We start from the raw sequence: 22,422 nt of genomic DNA, 5'->3' as shown, positions 1-22,422 counted from the left end.
ATCTGAAAATAAAACTAAACTAACTAACTCTCTAGCCTTCTTAAACCCGAAGGTTCATGGTTGCAGCAACACAGGCCTTCCATCTGTCCCTATCTTGAGCAAGATCTATATACTCTTTTCAATCCCTACCGATTTCCTTTAGGTCCATCTCAACGTTGTCCCTCCATCTTCGTCTTGGCCTTCCTATAGGTCTCTTACCATCAGGTTTCCCAACAAGAATCCTGTAAATTCCTCTTTCCTCTCCCTTTCGTGCCACATGGACTGCCCACCTAAGTCTTCTTGATTTAATTATTCTTATAATATCTGGACATGAATACAAATTATGCAGTTCTCAATTATGTAACCTTCCCCACCCACCTGTCTCCTCATCTCATTTAGGTCCAAATATTTTTCTAAGGATTTTATTTTCAAATACTCTCAAATGTTCCTCTTTCAATGTAAGGGACCAAGTTTCACACCCATATAATACTACAGGCAAATTTACTGTTTTGTATATTTTAACTTTTAGTTTCTTAGATATTAAACGAGAGGACAAAAGTTTATGAAGAGAGAAGTAACATGCATTTCCTGAATTAAGCCTACTTTTTATTTCCTCTTTAATATAATTTTCATTTGTTAATATTACTCCTAAGTATTTGAATTTGGAAACTGGTTCAAACGAGTTGTTATCAATACTAATTAGATTCTGATTATTACCTAACACTTGGTTTCGGCCTGTAAGCAAATATTTAGTTTCCTCTTTGTTAACTTCCAAACGTATCTCTTTAGCAGTTTAGTTTTTATTTAGAAAATTTTAAATATGCATTTATGGTAAAATTTACCAGAATGTGCAACAGCATACCTGATTGTCGAAGTTGAATTTGTTGCTAACCTCGCCGCAAGATGTCTCACCGTATCGTACGACATGGGTACCATCTGGTGACAGAGTTACCAAGTACGTAAAGAGAATTGGTAACCGCGTTTGCAAGCATCCATACCAGCAAAGATTTTATCCTCCAACATCGACGGCGCCAGGATTAATCATGAAGGGGTGCTGAGGGAGTGCGGAATGAAATTTAGGGGGTGCGATGCTGAAAATAAGGAAAACATGAGACACGCATGCAACCTTTCAAAACTGGGGGAGCAAGGTGCCAAAACTGGGGGAGGGGGGAGAACAGTTCAGTTTTCCTTGGTAGATAAGGTTTATCATAGTGCGGGGGGGGGGGGATAGCAAAAAGCGAAGGACAATTGCACTCCTAATCGCCGCCACTGATTAACATAAATTACTGACTAAAATAAAATTATACCCGGTGGTCGAAAAGTCCCAGAACGGTCACATATCGTGAGAAATACACATCGAATCGGAAAACGAAAAATATACGTGTTTAATAAGTGAAAGAAAGCTATTCAATGATATAACACTTGATTCCCCACCCTCACCCCCCTGGGGGTGGGGCGGGGGCAACTGTGAAATTTTAAATGGAAACCCCCATTTTGTATTGTAGAATCGGAAAGAGAACTTCATTCCGAGTCCAACGAGCTATGAACCATCCTCCTAGCTCAATTAGGAACGGAGATATGGCGATTTTAAATCTTAATAGAGTATATGGAAGGGGTCTACCATATACTCTATTGAAAGGTCTTGACGTGCAGATTCCGAATCTGCAATCGCCTTCACTGTAGCTCAATTAGGGGCAGAGATACGTCCCTCTGAAAAAATATTTAGGTTTTCTTTTGTGTGTATTTCTCACGATATGTGACCGTTCCGGGACTTTTGGACCACCCGGTATATGCGAAATATAGTCTATAACTTTAGATTGACACCCATTTTCCGGGGAGGCTGTGCCCTCCTTGCCCTCCCCCTGGACGTCCATGATGATATGTATTAAGTCTTATACGAGTACTGCAAGAAAGTGGTCATACAGTCAACGTTCCGATACACGTTGCAGTCTTTTTGAACTTTGTAGTGAAATACAAAATGAAATTATCCTTGCTTTTAAAAACACAATTTTTTAACCTTTTCAATGTAACCAATGGAGGTACAAAATACATAGTACATTGTACCCTCCGTCTGCCACTTCAGGACAAAACGCAAAGTGGACAGCAACTTCGTCTTCGTTAAAATCCCTTCCGCCGCACTATCCCCAAAAAACGAACTTGCTTCGTGAACATTGGGCCTCTTCCTAAGAGTTTTTGAAAAAGCCTGAAATGGTACGTTTACTAGACGTGTTACGTGGAACAAATCCATAGAGCGTATTAACAAGAAAGGTATACCCTTCACGTTACAACTCGCATCGCATTAACTGAGCACGACCTGGCGATACCTTGAAAGCAGCTGAAATTTTTGTACCCAGTGCGAGGAGGAACAAGTAAGCGGGAAAATATACGGTTTATCAACAATGAAAAACGAAAAAGAAATAACAAAAATCATAACTTTACTAAGCTACAGTCAATTATTGAAAACCACAAACAGACCACTTAAATTAGCAAGAGAAGAAACAATTCTTAGCAGCAATACTGACGAAAAAAAACGGCCGCTCATCTTGATTGAGGCTGCCGCAAGTACAGGAAAGTATGTACCTCGGCACCTCTTTCAAGTGCTTCAGTGGAACGTAGAGGGTGCTGAAGGGAGTGCGGAAGAAAATTAAGGGGTGCGCAAGCAACAATATATTAGTTACATTTGAAATACAAATATTTCCAATAGTTCCCTGATTGATACTGACAATGGTTCTACATTAGCATACACTCTTAATTGGACATTACCCGTTTTCCCACTTCGTGTTTCACCGAATTTGTTTGAAATGGATGTTTCCGTACTTATGCCGTACAGATGGTTTGGTTTGAGTTAATGTTTTAAGTCCACTTTGTGCACAGTAAGGCTAATCGGGATGGACCTACAGTTTAGAGTGGAATCCGAACCACTATGTGCCTCCACCGGGTATCGAACCCGGGACACCTTCATTACAAGGCGACTACGCTGCCATCGGGGAGGCTCCCCCGTACAGCTGGCCCCTCAGTCCTGCACCTCAGGTAATGGATCAAAAATTGGATTGGTTGATTGATTTATTTTACTTCGCGTTTTTGTGCCTCGTGGCTAATTTGCGAAGATAGGGATGAGTGATGAAATGATGAAATTGATGAATGGACATTCACAAACAACCAAGCCCGAGCGGGATTCGAACCCGGGACCCCTGGCGTCGCAGCGCGATGTGCTAACCACTCAGACACAGTGTCCGGCGATCAACAATAATTGATCCAATTATTGGAGAGGGATGATATTACATTTCCTGTAAGTGCTCAGCCAAGAGTAACTCTAACTATACCAGGTCGAAATAATAAGGATATTACTCCCTCTGTCCCATAATTATAGTCCGGTATGCCAAAATGGTAGTACAGGAATGACAGACGAAGAGGCAGATGGAAAGCACAATTTGTACTGATCCTTGAGTAGTAACGTTGTATGACTCCTTCCCTTGTTTTACGTTCTTCTTCTGTATACACCAATGTCACAGTTTGAGTATCGGGCAATTATTATGAGACAACAACCAAAGGTGTACCGGAGAATAATTATGGGACGGAGGGAGTATTTAATAAGTTAGAAGAAGCTGAGATATTTGTGTATATGCATTCTCAAAGGGAAGGACCCCCCCCCCAGGATGGATGAAGGATTACGTATGTTCAAATTTTATTTCTTATTTAATGTGTATAGTTATGGATAAAATAGTTCAAATGTACAATTTTCATGTTTTGGTTAAAAGATTGCTGTTCTTAAATATGAATTAAGAGTCAGAAACATTGTTCAAAATGTTTTGTAATGAGATGTAAGATTCATGTAGCATATGCAAACAAAACATATAGCTTCAATAAAGAAGGTGATGTTGTGTAAGGTGCTGCCACCTAGGCAACCAAAGCTGCACAATACCAGTGCCTGGGGCAGAACGTCCTCCGATCCACAGCTGGAAACCTAGCTTATCTCTTGATCTTGCTAACACGACATGAACCACCCTCTAGACAGTGACAGATGCATTGCAAGTTGTTGCTTCAGTACTGTTTTCTCCTTCCAATTTTCCAACATACCTGGCTACGCCCCTGATTGGACTGATGACATTTGAAACCACGAATCAATATAGTTTGCATTTCAAAAATCTAATGGAAATACTCTGTGATCAGAAGTATCCGGACACCCACCTGAAAATATAGTACAAGTTTGGGCAACCCTCCATCGGGAACACTGGCATTCAATACAGTGTTGGCCCACCCTTAGCCTTGATGACAGCGTTCACTCGCACAGGCATACTTTCAATCAGGTGCAGGAAGGTTTCCTGGGGAATGGCAGCCCATTCTTCGCAGAGCGCCAAAATGAGAAGAGGTATTGATGTGGATCGGTGTGGTCTAGCACGAAGTCGGCATTCCAAAACATCCCAGATATGTTCTATGGGATACAAATCAGGATTCTGCGCAGGCCAGTCCATTAGTGCGACGTTGTTGTCGTCAAACCACTCCCCCACAAGCCCTGCAGTATGGACGGGTGCTCGGTCGTGTTGAAAGACACAAAGGTCATCCCCGAACTGGTCTTCGACGGTAGGCAGCATGAAAGCTGTTAAATTGCCAACGTAAGCTTGTGCCGAGACATTGCCATGTAAAGCAACAAGGGGGCCAAGCCCCCTTAAGGAGAAACATGACCACACTGTAACCCCGCCACCTCCGAATTTCACTGTCGGCACTATACAGGCTGGTAGATGTCGTTCACCAGGCATTCGCCACACCCACGCCCTACCATCGGATCGCCACTGTAATTCATCACTCCACACAACGGTTTTCCACTGTTCTATGGTCCAGTTTCGACGCACCTTGCACCACACGAGGCGGCGTTTGGCATTTATGTGTGTGAAGTTTGACTTGTGGGCAGCTGCTCGGCCATGGAAACCAAGTTGCCGCACCTTGAGCCAAACAGTAATGGTGCTTGGAGTAGATCCTGATGCAGTTCGGAATTCCTGTGTGATGGTGGCGATGGATGATTGACGATAATGATGTACGACCCTCTTCAACACTCGATGGTCTCTGGAGGTCAATATGTGAGGTTGGCCTGCACGCTTTTGGGGTGTACACATCCCTTCACTATAACATTGGAAACAGTGGACAGAGGGATGTTTAGGAGGGTGGAAATCTCACACACAGACTTCCTACACAAGTGGCACCCAACCAACTGACCACGTTGAAAGTTTGTGAGTTCCTCAGACCATCCCATACTGCTGTCTCACGCTGTCTGTATACTACTGAGATCGCTGACCATGTGATTCATGTGGTAGATGGTAGTACTGTGTCGCCCTCTATGATAAACACACGTTTCGCGGTGTGTCCGGATACTTTTGATCACATAGAGTATTTGTTGAAAATTTGAACTATTTTTTCATCAGTATTTGCTTCCCTCTGTGGTCTCTGTAGCCTCTATACCAAGTTTCACCATAATCCGTTGCCTCGAAGAGGCTACAGAGCGCTCTGAGTAGGAGAACTTTAATTCTAAACGCCACATTTCCACCTGGTGGTGAAAGTTTGAATTAATGTTTTTTCATCATTCGCTTTTCCATGGTCTCCATAGTCTCTATATCAAGTTCCACAACAATCCGTTGTTTCGAACGGGATACAGAGGGCTCTGAGTAGGAGAACTTTAATTCTAAACGCCACATTTCCACCTGGTGGTGAAAATTTGAATTAATGTTTTTTCATCATTAGCTTTTTCATGGTCTCCATAGCCTCTTTATCAAGTTCCACAACAATCCGTTGTTTCGAACGAGCTACAGATGGCTCTGAGTATGACCACCTGGCATGATGAATAAAATATCCCAGAGTGTCAGAAAAGACTGGAAAGGACTGCTCAAGTCATTAGAAGGTTTAAAGAACAAGGACTTTCGTGATGAAAAGATACTCATGACATGTACGAATATAATATGTTGTACAATGACACACACGCAAGAGACACGTTACATTCGTGGCATAATAACCCTGGCGAAGTCATGCACAAATTACAATGATGTGGAAAACGCATAAGATTCAGAGTAACCCCGATAAAACAAACATTAACATTCCTCGATTTGCATATGAACGTTAGGTGCTCTATGGTCTGTGACAAGGACATAGTTTGCGACAGTCGTTCACTACACTGTGGAGGAAAATATTGAGGACAGGGAGTTCAAGAAGAAAAGGATGATTTATCGTCTGCTGAGGTGTGCTGTATGCTTCAGCAGTTACAAGGAGCTTATATGTCGTTCTCGCAATGTATGCATATGTAGTTATATTCTATCAAAGCTCACCTGGTGACTGAGTGACACGGTTTCTAGCTGCAGCTTATTTTTAGACCTGGCACAACTGCATAAATCCTGATCAGTAAATTTCATCAATCTTTATCAACTTGATCAGTCATGATATAAAACTTCATCACTCTCCTTCAACTTTGTTGTTCTTGACCGACTTCCTAATTCCTTGGGACCTTCATAGAGTCTAATAAACTTCATCATTTCTTGTAAACTTTATAATTCTTTATAAACTTCATTATTCTTGATAAACTTCGTCATTTTCTGGGATCTCCAGGAACTCTGATCAACTTCAGTATTTGTTGAGAACTACATCTCCCCTTGTCGACTACATAACCCCTGAAGACATTTATTACGGTTGATAAACTTCGTCATTCCCTTCTTTGCTGGAATATTGATGCAAATTAATTGATGATTAAGGGTTGAAGTGAACATTTCTCCTTTTCCATCTTGTAGAAAATGTTTACTTAATTACACACGTTTCTCTCACTAGATTATTTTTTTCTATTTATTTATTTTCTTTTTTATTTTCACTCGTTTTTAATTTCTCCTCTCCCCAGTTTCTTTATTTCTCTCTCTAGTTTCCTTAGTTTATTTTTTAATCTATCTCGTTTTCTTTATTTCTCTCTCTCTCTCTCTCTGGTATCTTTCATCTCTATCTCTCAGCAGTATATTTCACCATTCTCTAGTTATTCATTTATTTTAAATTTATAGCTTTTTATTTCTCTCTCCCTCTCTCTCTCCATCTCCTATTTTCTGTTATTTCTTTCTCGTTTCTCTCTCTTCCTCTTCCCGTTCAAGGAGTCATTTCATTATGCTCCTCTCCAAACTTCTTTCATTTCTCTTTCGATTCTTTTATGTACTCATTAATTTCTATATCTCTGCAGAGCTTCTTTTCTTTTTCTCTCCCACTCACTCGTTTTTTTTTATTTCTGTCCCTTTCTTCCTCTCTATCGTACTTTTATTCTTTCATCTCTCTCTCTCTGCTTCTATTCAGTTTTGACACGTAACATGATGTCAAACGTAATTGTATTATTCTTACTTGCTCTGTTTGGTGTATGAACTAACCACACAATTGTTTTTATTTTTTGTTAATATTTTGGATTATTTTGAACTTTTACTACTTTCCATTGCTGATACACTCCATTTTTCTGATAAGAGTATCTAACTGATCTCATAAAAATCAATAACATTGCTGCACACCTATGCATTTTGTCTGAATTCCACTATTCAACCTGACGACACCTTTCATCAGTAAATACTCTGATCGACCAACCTGTATGTACTTATCTTGATTATGCGCGTAGATCTCGCAACATGGCACTCGGTTGCCATGACAAATGGTGCTGCCATCTGTTATCGAAAAATTACCGCAAAATCACCTTTAGTACGGCCTTAATCCGAACTCAGAAAAACACAACGTCTTGATTTTAACCAACTAGTAGAAACTATTATGAGTGCGCATTTTTTGTTATGCAACGCCTCTCTTTTGCTTCTTTAGGTTAATCGCGACGACGATGATTGGAGGAAATATGTGAAAGAACAAACACAACGGCACACCCATGACTTGGCCAGGGCTCGAACCCGGAACATTCAAAATTGAGGTCGTGAGTCGAGCACCCTACACACTATACTACAGACCACCCATGTAGTTTGTAACTCACCGCAGTTGAACGCTGTTTGCATGAATGGCGTGTCAACCGCGACCATTCCTTTGTTGTTGGTGGTGAAGCAACATTAGAACAATAACGCTTTCATACAATTGAAACGAGTTTTTTATGTGAGAGGTGCTGATTTCTAGATCCCTGCGTCGTACGCTTCCAATCACAATGCGTCAATCTACGTTGCCAATGATTGATGAATAACATATTTCGGAATGGAAAATTTTATGGGGCCAAAGTGTTCATTGTGCGTGAGGTGACAATATGCATTGAGAGATAAGAGGGAAATAAATCACCAGGAGAGAAAACAAACAAGTTGCTGTGACCCAATTGCTGAAGAACAACGCCAAAAGGACAGGAAATATTGTATAGTAGCGACCTATCAGATTTCTAAAACTGTTGGATATAAACTAAATATATCACTACAAGACAATATTTCGCTGTTGATTGATTGATTGATTTGATATACTATTTTACTTCTCTTTTCTGAAAATGTTTGCTAATCGCGGGGTGTGATAACCACTCCGCCACGGAAGTCGGCAATATACTGTTAATGTAACCTAAAAATATATGATTTATATAGATGTTAAGAATAATATACCGTGATCATCAATATACAATATTGATATGTATGTTAATATTATAACATGTTAACATAGGATGTATGTTAATTTATTGTTGTTGACGGCTATGTAAAATATTTAGTTATAGAACCACATGAAAGTTACAGGGTCTATAACAGCTTTAGCATTGCAGTAGTTCTGATATGTTTTCACACATTGAAATAGGGAAAATACATTTGTTTGCTAATTTCTACCCAGCAAACAAAACAGAAAACTATAACACATTTTGTGGTATTTATAGATACAATAATTGAAGTTGTCACAGTTATTTTAACATAACCCAAAATTATAATATTTTTCATTTTTCTGTCAATAAATTCAAATGTTTGGGGAAGTAGCACCCTCAAAATGTTTAATACTTTCCTTTAGACAAACCTGACGCGATATCCCTACCTGGCACGATCAAATATAAAGAAGAAGAAGAATGATAATCTGAATGAGTAAACTGTGCCTTTTGGAGCTAATAAATCGATGCAGTGGGAATGCAACGTACTGGAACAAGTGAGAATCGAAGAATCTACGAAATAAACGAGATATACGAATGCAAATCACTAATAATGCCGCAAAATCAAAGCAATAAATCGAGTTTATATTTGTTTACGATCTAATTCGCGCTCGCTGCGGCTCGAGTAAAAGAACAGAAAAACAATATACTTCCTCGTCTGATATAAGTTATACAAGTTATCCTTGCAATAAAAAAACAACCATTTTTCAAGAAATCCCCCGAGACTTTGTAGGAGAGTCATTGACACACATAGCCAGTTGAACGCAAAGCACAAGGACCTTGAAGACCCATGTGAATTCTTGCGTGATAGAACGAAATCCAACATTCACGACAATGTTCCTTGGGGCGGCGGGGAGTTTTTTCTCAACGATATGATCTTTATCACGTTTGCAGGCATTTCTGTTCCAGACAACTGCGAGCTTTTTGTACAGCTAAACTATATAAAATACAAACTTGTGCTAATCTTAGTGAGTACAATTCCTAAGAGAGCTTTCAGACCGAAGCGACATTCGATAGGTGTCATTTGGAAGCAAATCTTAGGAGTGTGAGCGTATACTCTTCCCCCTCCTGGAAAATTTTATCAAGAATAACTGAATGTATACATGTTTTGCTTAGTTTTTCTGTTGTTGGACATATGTATTTGAGATTGGATTATTTTATATGTATGTTCAGATGTTATATCTTTCTTGTCCTTGTCAAACAATTGTATTTTAATCTTATGTTCATTTTCTCTTTTACCTTGTGATATTTGATTATGTCATGAGTGTACTTTGGAATGTTGTGTGTACCGCACTATAAATACTGTTTGAAATATATAAAAACGACGTGAAAAATACTATCTCGTCCATTTTTTACGTGGAAAGTAAAAAAAGACCATTCCTTTTTCAGCTCTAAATAAATCATTGTCCTCCTTGGGAAAGTATTGTTTCGGGACGATGTTACCGCTTCGTCATATATATTTTTATATTTGTCAACAAGCCTACACGTAATCGAACTATTATTACTTTTTGTAATTATGCCTGAATTTATGTATTAATTTCAAGGGTACATGCTGATTCATGTATAAAATTTTAAATACTGGAAAGGTATTTACAAAGAAAACTCTTGGGACACGGCATTGAATTTTTAAGAAAGAATTTACCGAACCACGATCTCACGAAGGTTGAGAACCACTGCCCTTTTGTTTACGTCTTAGCTTTATCCAGGTTGAAAAGTTTGGCGTATACAGTTTGAGGTTAGTGCATGTGATTTCTCCGTTTTTTTCATCGACAACATGCCTCTCCCGAGTTTCAATAACTTGCACAAATATTATAATATGATCTTGCAAGTAGTAATGTCTCTTCTTACGTTTTACTCGGGTGACTATGCGAACTGAGCAGAGAAGCAAGTGTCGCTTCCAGCTTGTCGCTTCGGTGTGAAATCTTCCTATGAGATGCCTCCCGATACAGCGAAGACTTGCGGGGGGGGGGGGGGTACAGCCCGGGATCTCCGTGCCCAAAGGAGTCTCTACTGTGTGTGTGTGTGTGTGTGTGTGTGTGGTTGAAGTACGTAGCACCCCAATTCCAAAATGTTCTTCCGCGACGGACTGATCTAACATAACTTGAGTCAAAAATTATAAAGAAAATAATGCATGACTAGGGTCTCACGATGTTATCGACCCAGGTGGTCCATATACATATGAATCCGGGCCTATCCCGAATATGCTCTGCAGCATGCCCAATCACAAGCAGGCCTCGACAGCCATCCATTCTTCATATTTCACTCTTATCTCAACAGCCCAGACGTCGCATCCTTCTTTGAGCACATTTCTTGTTGAACGCAAACGAATAAACGCAAGCTAATTGCATAAGTATATCAGTATGCCACTGAGACATCAAACACTGACCACATTATGGAAGTGTTCCATATGCAAATTAGCAACACTTAGAGACAATGACATCGAAGTCGTTCACCTGGGCTGTTCACTTCCTTAACAACGATGTGAAAATCAGAATCTGTAAACGACAGAGTATCTGGCGCAAGGCAATATCAGAGAACCCAGTTTTTAGCTGAAATATGCATAACGTTACACATTTCTTCAATTTAGATTCTTAATGTGGAGACGAAATTAATATACTGAGATAAACAGACAGTGTAATTAGGTTCTGGATGCGAATGACTCGTAAATGTGAGTAATGCCTGTCGTAATTGTGAATTATCATAATAATTGCCAATAGCTTAAAAGCAGGTTGGACTTATAAAGTGTGAAGAATCATTGTGGAGTAGTACCAGGCAGAGTGGTTGCTAGAGATTTCTACGCTTGGGGCGAGAACAGGGGCGCAGACTTGTCAAAATTATTGGGAAGGAGGGGCTCTGATCACTGAAATAAATTAATGAATGACTCACTCCCTTCCTTTTTTAAGTTTTGGCCTCAGTGTTCGGAATCTCATAAAAGCCTATGAATTCCTCAAAAATATCAATTTTTTTATTCACAGTTCGAATGCAGAATATTAATTGTCCACGGATGGATATATCACAAGTTTCATCAATCATAATAGCAAAATATTCCCGACTTTTAATATCTGCTACCACGGAGCGCAAAACAGATCTCCCCAATATATCAATGATCTCGTTCTGAATGTCATGTTAGAGCCATTTGTAGCCCGAACGTCCCATCCACTACCCTAGTATGCACATCGTCTTTTGAAACTCTTTTTAGTAAAAATTTTAACAATACTCATAATTACATACTTAGTATATAGTAATAAGTCATGTGTTTTGCTGTCTCTGGTCATAGCCCCCCAAAGTTGATGGTTTAGCGGTCTCAGCCCCCCCCCCAAATTGATGTTCTAGAACATTTCAAATGTGTATTTAGAGTTAAGTGGCGCAATTCAGAGTAAACTTTACAAGAGAAGCAAAATAATACATTAGATCCTATTAAGCAAAATTATTTGGGGGGTTCTGCCCCAAATTGTTAACATTGGGGGGTCTCGAGCCCCGCCCCCCAAAGCTCCATGGAGTCGGCGCCTATGGGCGAGAATAAAACTCAATCGCCCAGGGCCGTCGTTACCGAGGGGCCGCTCTAGCCGCCTGTGAAATTGTCTGAACCCACACTTCTGCCCACTCAAATAGCGTACATGAGGAATTTTCAGAATCTGAACCTTCGACTTTATACATTAAGTAATATGTACCCTTGAAATTTAATATTTATAAAAGAATATGGCATAATCATATATAATGGTATTAGTTCGATTAAGCCGAGGCTGGTTGACAAATATAAAATTTCGATGAAATTGCTTGTAGTTGACAACAACTGGATCTAATGGAATCTTTCAGACTAAAAGCTTTAGTTCCCTCTGGCTAATAAAACTAAATCAATTTGGTACGTTGCGATTTTCATTGGCCTGTTCCATTTCGGACACAGAAAAATCCAAATTACAAAGTGTGTCCTATAATATTCCGGACTGTTGTAATGCATTTACATATTGCATGAGCCGGCCCCCGTGAAGGAGTGGTTAGCACATCGCGCTACGACGCCAGGGGGGACCCGAATCCCGGCCTGGACATGGAAGTTTTTGAGCGTCCATTCATCAATTTCGTCATATCATCACTCATCCCCATCTTCGCAAATTAGCCAAAAGTGGCACAAAAAAGCGAAGTAAAATTAAGCAAGTCAATCAATCAATAGATATGGCTCCACTTTATGCACAGTAAGGCTAATCGGGACTGGACCTACAGTTTAAAGTGGGATCCGAACCACTGTGTCTCCCCACCGGGTATCGAACAGAGACCCCTTGTTTACAAGGCGACGACGCTACCACTGCGCCATCGGGGAAAAGAACCTTCTCCAATTACCCTAATGTTCTCTGTTTCTCTTTCTGGTAAATATGAACGTTGGGGAAGGATCCTTTTAAAAGCTACAGTAACACGAGCGACACCACCCTAGGTCACCATGTCGGAAATGACCAGAAAAACCAAAGGGTTCAACATTGCATACATCTGATTAGAGCTGCGGATAGGGATTCCAATTTCCTGCAAACTATCGTCAATTTGTTTCCAATATGAGCACTTAACAAACAGACATAGTTTGGTGTGGAAGAGCCAAGGGTCCCTAAAACCCAAGAAAGTTAGCCTGCAGAAGTCTCGTAGGTATCAAGACGATGCTCGTCAAGTTATTCGACTCTATGGGTATCATTAACAGATAACTTGTTCCCAAGGGACACAGGGGAGTTCTATCTTGAGGTTTTGAAACGTCGATGGGTACGTCCACAACAGGACACATGGCCCATTTTGACTGACAATGCACCAAATCACTGGTCTTTGGTTATCCATCAGTTTTTGGCTTCCAAGGGGATTTTCTGCTTGATCAGCCCCCCTATTCTCCGGATCTGTCTCCTCCTGACTACTTCCTTTTCCCAAAGCTGAAATTGCAGCTGAAAGAGGGCCAGGTTGATTCTGTTGCAGACATTCACATTGATCGAGTATCTCAACTCCATTCTGTCAAAGACTTCCAGAACTGTTTTGACAAGCTGTACGGGCGTTGCATTCAGTGTATTCAAGCACAAGGAATGTATTTTGAATAATATACACCCAAGAGTGTCATTGCGTGTGCGGTTTCTGTCTTCTCGTCCTAGTCCGGAAAATTGTGGGAAACGCTGTGTAATCACAATATTTCCACTTAAAATATATTTGTCATTGAAAATAGAGAAGGGAACATAGAGAGTGCGAAAGGAATAAAAATAAAAAATAAAACAGTTTTGCAGTTTGTTTTTTAAGTCCACTTTACGCACAGGGGATTGGAACAGGATCTGAACCAACGACCTGCAAATTCAGGTGACATCGGAACGCTTGTTCAGTATGCCTCCACCAGGACTCAAACCATGATCCTTTCACTTCGAGGCGACATGTTTAACCACTATGCAGATATGGTTTTAAAAAATGACCAACTTACCAACGATGGCGAACAAAAGAACCTTAGAAAGATAAGAACTGATCTGGTTCCAAGAGAACCAAGCAGGCAACATTACATGCATACGAGCTCTGGTTGCACAACAAATAAGTTGGCAACCCTGAGAAATCTTAAAGAGGAACTAGACCTGGTTACAAAAGAACCAAGTTGGCAACATTGGCCGCAGAGAACCCCCATCTGGTTCCAACGAAATAATAGTGGACCAAGAGGAGAATTCTCCAAACAGAACTACATCTGGCTCTAAAAGAATCAAGTTGGCAACAGAAGTCATATTGTATTTTCTAGATGCGAATATGCGTGTTTACAAGTGCGACGGGTGGACCAGATAAACAGACGCTTTGCATAAAAGAACTGCTAAGCAAATCGTCATCGTTTACAATTTCAGCTCCGTTGGCAAACCGTTTGTGAATGGACAAAATGGAGGACAGCAAAGCGGAACATGATAGTCAAGGCCAAAGAACACGTAATGAACCATTGATGGCCTAGTTAAAAATAATGAATTAATTCGCTTGTTGGTTTATTTTAGAATATGCTAAATATTTGTACGCACTCCTCTTCTTTTACATATCTTATTTTTTTTTTAAAAATGTTACTTTTTTCGTTCTTATTCGTTTTCTTTCTTCTCCCATTACCTACATTTTTATTCATAAACTTTGGTCTCACTCTCTATCCTTCTATTTTTCTTTCCTCAGCTTTATTTCCATCTCGTTTAGTCCTCTCAATTTTCTAGTCCTTCTCCCATCTCTCTTACATTTTCTCTTTATGTTGGTATATTGTTTTCTCTTCACCTCGTCTGTATTTTCTTCTCGTTTCTATTCTCAATCTCTCCTCGACTCTCTTCTCATCTTTTTCCTCGTCTCTATCTTTCCATTATTCTCTTTCTTTCCCTATCCATGCCTTTCTCTCACCTATCTCTGTGTTTCTTCCTCTGTTTCCAGATTTTTCTATCTTCTTCTCTTTCCCTAATTTTCTTTTCTTCTCTCTCTCTTTCTCCCTATTTTTCTCATTCTCTCTAATACTTCGTATCTGCTTTTCTCTTATCCCTCTTTCTTTCTTTGTTTTCCCGCTCTTTCTCTATCTCCGTCTTTCGTCATTCTTCTCCCTCATCTTTTTCTAATCTCTCTCTCTCTCTCTCTGCCCATCATTCTCTTTACTATCTACTGTAGCTTCTTTATTCTTTTCCTTTCCCATATACATGCCTTTCTCATCTCTCTGCTTATCTATTCCACTTTTTCTCTATTTCTTCCTGTTTCCTAAATCTTCCTTCTTCCCTTTCTCTATTTCTGTCTTTCTTCTCTCTCTCTTTCTCTCACTTTCTTTCTGCGTATCTCGCTCATTGTCTACCCTACTCTATATCTCCTTTTCTTTCCTCCCTCTTTCCCTTTCTTTATCTTAGTCTTTCGTCATCCTTCTCGCTCATCTTTCTTCCTACGTTTCTCTACATCTTCTTTCATTACTTTCAAGTTCGTTATTCTCTTTCTCTGTGTGATGCTTCCTACAAATGATTATGAAAATAATTTCGTATCTAACCTCAGAGACCATTTCAAGGTGGAGGGGGGGAGGGTGGCTAGGAACCACCTCCGCCCTCATTTGGCGACACTCCTGAAAAGTATTCAACAGTCAAGCTGTGCCTGTCTTGAGAACGGTTACAGCCTGAAATGTCATGCAACCCGTCACACACAGTCGGCGAGCGGGTTGCATAATTTCAAGGCAGTTTGTTCTTTTGTGCCATTTCTAATGGGTGTCGCGACCACATTGACTTTTAGTGAGCACACCACAACCCAAAATTGTCCCGAGACTGCACAACAATGACGAAATGAAGGTGAACAAGTTTCAGGCAAGTCGATTCACATTTCCTGTGCGACGCGACAAAAGATGTCCACAGAACGATGCAGAGAAAAAAAGATAATCTGCCTCAGTGAAATCTGATGGCATCCTGTACAGAATGTTATTCGAGACTGTTAAAGTGTGAAATGAAATAAATTTTGATGAAATGCATTTCAAAGCTATTCCACGATAATCCTTTTATCTTTGCATCCAGAGAAGACATATTTTAAAGTTAGCAATTGAAGTGTCGTGAAGTAATTGTTGATAACGTTACTTCTATTACAAGAAAGTAACTCTTGCTTACTCTTAAAAGTAGCTAGTTACCTTTAGAATTCCTCAAAAAGTAACTATTTGTAAATGCGTTACAAGTAAGTAGTTACTTCCAAACACTCCTTAAAACTATAAAAAAATAAATCCAGTATTCAGACGAATATCTTTGAATGATTCAAGATTTATGGTGTTCGAGCAATACGTTTTATGATGTAAATGACAAAGTATCTCCAAGTGTCACAAGAGTAATGTGAAAAAGCCTCTATCACAAAGATACTCTGGTCCGAACAAATTTCCTGACTAGCCTTAAAACAGAACACGATACAAATTTGTACAATGTAATTATCTTATTTCCATTGTACATTATAAGTACATAACTATCACAAGAATATGCGCTCTCGCGTGTCATTATGATATTTCAATTGTTCTGCGCTATCTGATCTTAACAATAAGTGCTTGTCTTGGCCAGCATCGGTAGCCAATAAAGAAAAGAATAATTACGTTGAAGCAATAATTCAATCGTTCACCTTTCGAAAAAAAACAAACGAAAGCAAGGCGTCGACAGTCATTTGTTTCAAAGATGACCAGGGGGAATTTATTATCATTTGTGAACGTAAAAAAGGAAGGCAGTGCTTGTGCAACAATCACTTATCATGAACATGTAAATTGGTTGTTGCATTGTTGAAGCCTTTCAATGGCAGCATGTAAAAATTCCATTAATTTATATCGACTCCTTTTTACAATTTGCACGTCGGAACCTGTTACGCTCTACGTTTACGATAACAATACATATTATACACATTCAGGGGGCAATATTTACGTACCACTTCGTTTTGATGAAAGCCAAAGTATACTGTGTCAGTGAACTGTCTTCGTTTATGTGAAAGTGTTATCTAGAAATTTGGTTAATGTCTTGCAACCGTGATAGTGAGTTTTCCTTCCTTCTTTACGGAGAAGTTGCAAGAATTAGCGCGGTTAAGAGATCCGTTCTTAATTTAGAAAAAGATGCACCCACAGCACTAGAAAAGCACCGGACCTTGCAAGTACTGTACACTCCATTTCTTGCGTGTATTTAGGTCACGTGGTTTCCTGTTTACCTGCTCCGCTGAGTGGCGGCGCTGGGATCGGGCCGGTGCGTTCGGATTAGTCGAGGAAGAGTTGCCGTGGGTAGTGGAAGAGTTTAGTCTGTGTCGGTGCCGACCAACTTTGCGCGGGTTAACAAGAAAATGATAGAATGACGTATTGTTCAAATAGGCAGCTCGATATCTAGTGCATTTAAGCTTCAGTTAGTGTCAAGTGTTTCCACCTGTCAGTGCCGGTTAAGCTCAAGACTGGCACAATGTGTTCGAAAACATGTGGATTTTTAATTCGCTAGGTGCCAATTTCGGAAATTACGGAATACACATATATTTTTTTTTCTGTGAATGTCCTGCGAACGTGTGACATTGGACTTTAAGTCCAAACTTTTTGGAAATAATTTGTGCTCAAGATGATTTTACACGCAACACTTCTATTATCGGCGATTGGGGTTTTGGCTCACAAATCTTTCGCCGCAGACATATCATCTGGTAAGTATTAATATATTTTTACTATCCGGTCTAGGAACCGTTGGTAATATGTGTTATGTTGTCTATTTGGCAGCTTCAACGGGGTATCTGCCACCTGTTCCCTCTTATACTGTCACGTACAGTGGGTATTGTCCGGCAAATTGTCCACGACCATTTTCAGTAATCTTATTCTTGCATCTTACGTACCTTAAAAGAATGGATTCTTACCTATGTTGATGAAGAGATTGTCAGAACCTTGTTTCACGTTTTCTTCCAATTCTAGAACCACTTGTTGCGTAAGACAAAGATATTAAACATGGCGATGGACAATGTGCTTGGCAATAGTTATGCATCCCACTGTACATACTACTACGTTCACAAATAACTATAACCTATGCTGATATCTGGCTACCTCATTTCAGATCTTATAACCTGATTAATCAGTAAATAAGTTATTTATAACATTGTAGATCATAATTGACAACAAAATATTACTTTTCAATCTGTGTGGCATACTGTCAGTGGCGTGCCCAGGATTTTCGAAAGGGAGGGGTTATGTACACTTTTTCTGGTAGTCAACCCACATTTCGCCATCTTTTCCTACCTTTGACGTTCTTTTTTTATGAATACTGAAACAAAAGGGGGGGTTATAACCCCCACCAACCCCCCCTTTGGCACGCCACTGATACTGTAGACAAGTTGCTGACACAGGTCCACATCCAATTCATGGTACCATGTGGCATCTGGATTATTTTTTTGTTATTTCATGTTTCTCTTAATGTTCAATGGGTTATTGCCCCGTCACTTGTCCCCCCCTCTTCCGCGTGCACGTCTATGCATTGGTGGTCACATCTTCTACATCAACAGCCGACCTCTGTGCTAACCACTCCGCCCTGTGGTCGGCGAAATGCTGTTGTTATTCCCTGTTCATAGTTTGAACAGATACATTGAGTTTTGCTAGCAAAAATTGTGGTTGAAATGCGATTTATTTTTAATATTGTCAGTTTGTTCAAAATCAATATGTAATGATTATTTTACTAAAAATGAATTATAAAAAGTCAATATCCAGGCTTTAATTATTAACAGATATATAAAACAAGCACCAGGATTAATGTAAAGTAAATATGAAGGTCTGGCGTCTAGACTCATGGCCAGTATATAATTCACCTAAAACTCAGTTTGTGTTCCATTTTGTTAAGTGGGGCAGTTATTTTGTTACAGACTGTACATGTATTGTTATAACTTTTCTCTAAACTTTTGTGTTTGTGAATATACATATTTATTTATTTGCTCGTGTATTTGTGGGGCGGGGGCTGCAGCCCTTTCCTTGGGTACGCCATGGATTGGCCCACGTCTAAGACGACAAATATTTGTGTGGTATCAAATTTCTGAGGACCACCAGATAATATTGATGGCTGAAAAGGTATTTCTAAGATAAAGTTTACAGAATTATTATTGGTTTGGTTTGATTCTTGTTATCAGCGTCGCTTTTCTGCCACTTTTGGCTAATCGCGACGATGAGGATAGGAGATGATGTGATGAAATTTATGAATCGACACTCACAAAGAACACACATGACCAGGCCGTGATTCAAACCCGGGATCCTTGGTGTAGTAATGAGATGTGCTAACCACTTCACCACAGGGGTCGGAACCAATTATTGGACAATGGTGTGTAAATTTAAATAAACAACGTCACAAACTGGTTAACTGGTCGCTTCTCTTGCCGTAGAGAAGATTATCCAACAGTGATATTGCTTGTACAGTGGGATCCATGAGTATTGCCCTGCAAATTGTCCATGACTATTTTCATTAATTTTTCACTTACATCCTATGTGTTTTTAAGCGATCGGTTTTTATGTATGCTGGTGAAGAAGTTCTCAACAACTTGTTTTGAGTTTTCTTTTAATTTCTGAAGCTGTTATTGGGTCAAATAAAGTGCACGAACATGGTGATGGACAATTTGCAAGGTAATACTCATGGATCCCACTGTACAGTGGGATCCTTGAGTATTACTGTGCAAATTGTCCCTCACCATGTTCGTGTACTTTATTTGACCCAATAAGAACTTCAACTCAAAGCAAGCTGTTGACAACTTCTGCACCAGGATGCATAAAAATCCATCGCTTAAAAACACATATGATGGAAGAAAAAATTTAATGAAAAGGCATGGACAATTTGCACGGGAATACTCATGGTTCCCACTGTACAATTCATCTATTAACACGATACCAATTGAATCAAATTTAATTTGCATGCTCATTTAATTTTCTTTTATGCGGTAAGATTTTCCATTGTTTTAATCTGGGTTAGGCACGACTTTTTGTAGCATGTACCAAAATTTACCATCTTTCCACATAAAAAGCTACCTGAACACTTCACGCCAATGCACTGGTTTGGAATCAATAAGAGACCTGCATACTTCTAATGTCTTGTTTTAGTAGGTGTTAACGTTTTAGAATATTTTACTTGGGGGGGGGGAGGTTCCCGAACTTAGTGATGTTTATCTTCGAGATTATTTTCTTTCACAGATTTATTACAATAATTATATATAATATTATGTGGTTCTGTTTTAACCATTTAGCGTATATTTATTTTACAAATGTCGTGATTATTATTTTCAAAAATATTAAAATATATTTTAAAAAAACGTTCGGCTGTAGGAAAGATAAACTACTATTCCATACCCTTTTGCACTAGTGTAAGCAGGATTTTCTTTTTTTTTGGGGGGGGTTGTAATTATAAAAGCAGATATTATATAGCTGTGTTCTTGGGAAGAGGAGGGTACACTAGTAATTACAATATTTAATCTTCGTTTTAAAAGTCGCTCAAAGAAATGGAGCTAGTTTCGTTCTTGACTACTTTCATTTGAACATTTTTATATTCTCAAAATTTCGGAAGAGGGCTGTGGCACCATCAGCTTCTCCCTGCGTACGCCAGTGCCCTTATGCACTTTTGGTTGCTATACGGTATCACTTACGATTATGCAGATCCTGGTATTTTATTGTTCCGTAGCTATAAATAGATAGAGAATTTTACATTTAATTTCACTGTCATTTTTCAAACCTTGGAACAAGGCTTTCTCGATGGCGCAGTGGTAGCGTCGTCGCCTTGCAATCAAGGGGTCCCGGGATCGATACCCGGTGGAGTCACATGGTGGTTCGGATCCTACTTTAAACTGTAGGTACAGTCCCGATTAGCCTTACTGTGCATAAAGTGGACTTAAAACACCGACTGAATCAAACCTTGAAACAACTTGAAATATTGGAACATTTCATCTTCTGACATTAAAAAGAGAAGGAAGAAATATTGGTAGATTCTAACGACGTTTACAAACAATGAAGTCAGTGGCGGTTTGTAATCACACATTCGCGATAATCTTGAAAACAGCTCGTTTGCAGACCCATGTTTACTGAGACTTTTTTGCTTCTATTATCGTGTACTTTCACCTGTGTCAGTTTGCGCTATTACTTATGAGACACCCTGTATAATTAACGTTATTATTAATTCGCGTTCACTTACATCTTTTTGTACCTATTTCTAAAAGTAACTCGTAGTGTAAGAGCCCTTTCAGACGACCCCCGTGGCGGAGTGGCTAGCACAGCGCGCTCCGACAGCAGGAGTCTCTTCTAACGGGTACATTTGTCTAGACTCGGCACCTACCATCCGTACTCAACAACAAAATTTGAATTACCCGAGATGGTCGAACCCAGAACAGATCTTACGGGAGTCTCGAACGTTAACCGGGTAAGCCTGGAGATCTGCCTATACTATGTCACACACAGAAGAAACGAGTTAATTGTAACGCAGTTATATACAATTGCAAGTACCCGTAACTCAGTCACATTTCAAAACAAATAACAGTAACTTAGTTACATTTCAAAACGAGTAACTATAACTGAGAGAGTTATATTTTTTAAACGAGTAAACTGAGTTGCATTTCAAAATGACTAACTGCAACTATCCTTTAAAAAGTAACTTTCCGAACGCTAATTAACATTTGCGTGCAGAATTAAATAGGAAAAGAATACGTGTGCATCTTGCCACATCACAACGAAGATATCTTCATTTGAATCCCAGATGTTACGCAGCAGGAAAAGACGAAGATATAGAGATCTACTTCTTTCCACGAAACTTTCTCCATCTTCTCATGAAATGTAAACAATCAGTGTTGCCAAACGGAAGAAAACTTCCCTAGTTTCAAACAAATTTCCTTCGCTTCCCCTTTTCCACGGACATTTCTTTCAACGTATGGTAAATTTCTCCCTGCGGATAGTAATTTACTTCAGGTAAAGGTAAAGTTCATCCCTGCGCATTCGAAGTCCATTTTGGGCGTCCCCGATGACGTAGGGATAACGTTGCTGCTTTGTAAGTAAGGGGGCCCCGGGTTCGATACCCGGCGGTGGCACATAGTGGTTCGGATCCCACTTTGAACATTAGTCCAGTCCCGATTAGCCCCTCTGTGCATAAAGTGGACTTACAAGAAAAACTCAAGGTCCATTTGATCGTGTACTGACAGCTTAAATAAGAATTCTTGAACGATAACCATGCGAATAAGAGACTTGACGTAAGCTCTGACGTCACTTCCTTTTAAGAGTGGAATTCAATTAGTTATTCGAGGTTCATTTGATCATGTTTGGACAGGTTAAAAATAGCACTGCAAATAAATAGCCCATACTTCAATTCAAAGGAACTTTATAAATAGAATATAATTTATTAAAGGTTTAGCATCGTTTCATTGTAAACTGTAAT

General features: G+C 39.5%; 2 protein-coding genes across 2 annotated transcripts in view; one reads left to right on the top strand and one right to left on the bottom strand.

Moving 5' to 3' along the window:
* Positions 1-22,422, bottom strand: part of IKKbeta (inhibitor of nuclear factor kappa B kinase subunit beta) — a 234,497-nt gene that overhangs the window by 103,171 nt on the left and 108,904 nt on the right. The window lies entirely within an intron of this gene.
* The window catches only part of LOC145997436 (uncharacterized), a 178,959-nt gene continuing 173,818 nt past the window's right edge, over positions 17,282-22,422 (top strand). Inside the window, exon 1 of the mRNA XM_083134473.1 lies at positions 17,282-17,692. Coding sequence (XP_082990599.1) covers positions 17,614-17,692 — 79 coding nt within the window. The 5' untranslated portion in view covers positions 17,282-17,613. The remainder of the gene's footprint in view (positions 17,693-22,422) is intronic.

This window comes from Lepisma saccharinum, chromosome 13 (assembly GCF_977018435.1).
Source record: "Lepisma saccharinum chromosome 13, izLepSacc3.1, whole genome shotgun sequence".
NCBI classification, from domain to species: Eukaryota; Metazoa; Arthropoda; class Insecta; order Zygentoma; family Lepismatidae; genus Lepisma; species Lepisma saccharinum.
The sequence above is the reverse complement of the archived record's forward strand: the minus strand, read 5'-3'. Positions and strand labels throughout refer to the sequence as shown.